At 44.9% G+C, this 3,586-nt stretch overlaps 1 protein-coding gene across 1 annotated transcript in view; it reads left to right on the forward strand.

The window, feature by feature from the left end:
• The window catches only part of svil (supervillin), an 86,059-nt gene that overhangs the window by 62,582 nt on the left and 19,891 nt on the right, over nucleotides 1-3,586 (forward strand). The window contains exons 19-24 of the mRNA XM_015375528.1: nucleotides 56-211; nucleotides 821-957; nucleotides 1,027-1,174; nucleotides 1,265-1,410; nucleotides 1,512-1,687; nucleotides 2,961-3,111. Coding sequence (XP_015231014.1) covers nucleotides 56-211; nucleotides 821-957; nucleotides 1,027-1,174; nucleotides 1,265-1,410; nucleotides 1,512-1,687; nucleotides 2,961-3,111 — 914 coding nt within the window. The remainder of the gene's footprint in view (nucleotides 1-55; nucleotides 212-820; nucleotides 958-1,026; nucleotides 1,175-1,264; nucleotides 1,411-1,511; nucleotides 1,688-2,960; nucleotides 3,112-3,586) is intronic.

The raw sequence follows: 3,586 nt of genomic DNA on the forward strand, positions 1-3,586 counted from the left end.
TACACGGATTTGTCTCATACTGCTTTATCCAATGTCTCTGCTTTGTTCTCTGCAGTGAACAAGAACTCTGGGTTTTCTGAAGTGGCTCTGGCCGGTTTGGCAAGCAAGGAGAACTTCAGCAGCGTCAACCTGCGAAGCGTCAGGGTCTCTGAGCAGACGTCCAACAACAGCGCCGTGCCATACAAGAAGCTCATGCTGCTTCAGGTCAAAGGTCAGCCAAGCCAGGATGTGGCTCTGAATGCACAAATAAACCTGCACTGATAGCATCCGCTTGGCCTGCTGCTCAGGTTGATTCATCTATATAAACATCCTACTTTTCTTCCAGGTCTTTTATTATCTGCTATAAACACTTTTCTTTTTTTTCTTTCATAAATAGGCCTAAAGGACTGAGAACTCTTGCTAGCTTTGGTACCATAAACCTTAAACGTATTGACCTCAAAGGGTCGTTACTGTCGTTTTCAGATGATACGTAAAGGAGTGATGGGGCTTGCCTTATATAGGCGTCTGTTGTTAACAGCTGTGGCTTTAAATGATTCTCCCCAGGTCACCTCACGCCGTCCTGGGCGGCTCTGATCCCCCAAAGCCCCACGTCCGTAATCCCAATCAGCTCCAAAGCAGCACAGGCGCTACTCTGTTAGCTCAAACTTTCACAGCTTCAAATTTAGACCACTGGCTTCCATCAGGTTTAAGCTCTATAAATTGTCATATTTACAGCGTCGCTTCACGCCATGTGGGCCTGATGGTTCTGGTGTGATAATCCTGGCGATGAGTAGCAGCGTAGCCACTGATAAGCCACCTGTCTGTGTTTATGTGAAACCAGGGAGACGACACGTCCAGGTCCGGCTGGTGGAGCCCAGAGCGTCCTCTCTGAACAGCGGAGACTGCTTCCTGCTCGTCACTCCGCACCACTGCTTCGTCTGGATCGGGGAGTTCGCCAACGTCATAGAGAAAAGCAAGGTAAGAATTGGGCCGCAGAGCTTCGATCACTGCCTGCTGCGTGGACGATAATCATCCCTCCACTTGAAGGCGTCAGAGTTGGCCAACTTCATCCAGAGCAAGAGAGATTTGGGTTGCCGAGCAGAATACGTCCAGATGATAGACGAAGGCGCCGGCACACAAAGCCATGCTGTCCAGGAGTTCTGGAAGTGTCTCGGAGGACAGGCAGATTATCAGTGTGAGTTCAGGAATAAGTCTGTTCCAGAGGAGAACCCCTCCTCCTGAGATTAACCAGACAAACCGAGTCGTTTTGCTCTTCATCCTGCAGCAGCAGGAACCCCGGATGAAGACGAGCTGTACGAAGCAGCCATCGTGGAGACGAACTGCATTTACCGCCTGATGAACGACAAGCTGGTCCCAGACGATGACTTCTGGGCCAGGATGCCCCGCTGCACTCTGCTCAATCCCAAAGAGGTTGGATTAGGATTCTAATTAGATTATATGTTGATAAATCAAAGTGCAGAGGTGTTTGGTTTGTTTTTTCTGGTGATGAGAGCTCACCCTGTCTGCGGCAGGTTTTGGTGTTTGACTTTGGCAGTGAGATGTACATCTGGCATGGGAAGGAAGTGACGCTAGCTCAGAGGAAGGTCGCCTTCCAGCTGGCCAAGCACCTCTGGAACGGCACCTTCGACTACACTAACTGTGACATCAACCCGCTGGACCCAGGAGAGTGCAACGTACTCATTCCGAAGTATGGAAAAATTCGCAGGATGTCCGTACCCATACATCCTTCCTCTTTACTCATGCTGCATTCAGACTGAACATCAGGTTTACATGCAAGGTCTCTGTTGGACACTCAAGTTTTAGACCATGCGTTTCCAGCATCAGTGTTATGATCTTTCAATCGGCCATCAATTCTGAACATCTGTTACTCAACCAATCAGAGAAGCTGATCTGCAGGCATCAGGGAGACACATTTTTACTTAAATACAAAGAAAGTTTCCAGTGTCAAATGTTACTAAAAAAAAATAAAACGTAGTGAATAGGGGTGTAAATAATAATCGTTTTGTATCGATGCATCGATCCAACAGCCGACGATCCGATGCATCGACACGTCCGCAAGATAATCGATTTTATTTATTTTTTCCTCCGGTCTATTTTTATCCATTTGCTCCTGGGCGTAATTCTCCCTCCCGTGCTGCGGTGGCGCTAAACCTATTTTGCCCCCCTACCTCGCTTCCTGGTTATCCTCTTACAGCAGTGTGTTGCAGTGAGCTTGATGCAGACATTTTTTATTTATGCTCAATATTGAAGCGTGGTCTGAGCTACACGCTGTGGGTCTAAATACGGCCGAGGCGGTGAGGAAGTGGGGGCGAGTTTAGTCTGACGACGGAGGGACATGAGGGCCAAAAAGAGCGGAGATCCAGGTGGAAAAAGGGTCATTGATTTATTTCAAACTTGAAACTTTGTTTAGCCTGTAAGGTCTAAAAAAATAAAAATAAATAAAAATTAATCGATTAATCGAATCACATTGTGGTGTATTCTTGAGTATCGAAAATAATCGAATCGTTGGATCAGGAAATAGATAATGAAATGAATCGCCATGATGGATGTGATTTACACCCCTAGTAGTGAATATCTATTTAAATAAATTTTTTTGTGAGCAGAAGAAAATCCCTTTGGTCTATCCTATCATGGAATAGATAAGTTATTGTCCTAAACTGTTTTTTTTATAAAAGAACATAAAAAACAGCTGGTTTATGTAGCGTTAAGTCAAATTCTAATTGCTAATTAGTCATTGTAATTACTATTGATGTGAAAGGATGGAGTCACTGGAAAAAGAAAAGAAATGGTTGCAACTTTTTTTGTGTGTTATTGTTTGAAACTGCAGTTATAATTTTTAAAATCACTCTGTCCTAAAATCTCAATAAGATGTGCGCCTTTAATATCAAAAAGTGTCAGAAGCTTAAACGGTTCCTTTTCTGTGACTAAATTAACGGACTTTGTCGTCGTCCGTGTGTTAGAAAAGGCCAAGGCCGGCCGGATTGGGCCGTGTTTGGCCGACTGACTCAACACAACGAGACCACCCTGTTCAAGGAGAAGTTTCAGGACTGGAGCGACTCCAGGAAGACGCCCAGCCCCACCACAACAAACGATGTCATCGCCGACCACAAGGTATCAGATTCCTCCCATGAAAGTCCTCCTCCTCACAGCAGAAAACACAAACTCTATGGACTGAGCTCAAAATATACATTCTAGAAAACAAAACAGGAACATTTTCATGATCCCACTTCTGATATTGTTTTGGGGGAACAGTGGCTTAGTGGTTAGGGCACACAGTGGCCGCCGAAAATGGCAGCCCACTGCTCCCCAAGGGGATTAAATACAAAGAGCGAATCTCGTTGTGCTGTACTTGTGACGGTGTAATGACAATAAAACATTGGGAAACTACTTTGATTTTATTTTTTTTTCCCCCAAATGTTTTTATTTTATTTTTTCAATTTCTCCTTTCTTTTTACACTGCGCTTTACAGGTCAATTGTCTTCAGTTAAAGTCCGGTTCAATTCCTCTTAACGCGAACTTTACCAACAAAAATGTTGCTAACACCTACCTAACCTGACTCCGCCAGATGGATTTGCTCCGCATATCC

The sequence above is a fragment of the Cyprinodon variegatus genome, unplaced genomic scaffold, assembly GCF_000732505.1.
Source record: "Cyprinodon variegatus isolate N-32 unplaced genomic scaffold, C_variegatus-1.0 Scaffold120, whole genome shotgun sequence".
In the NCBI taxonomy this organism is placed as follows: domain Eukaryota; kingdom Metazoa; phylum Chordata; class Actinopteri; order Cyprinodontiformes; family Cyprinodontidae; genus Cyprinodon; species Cyprinodon variegatus.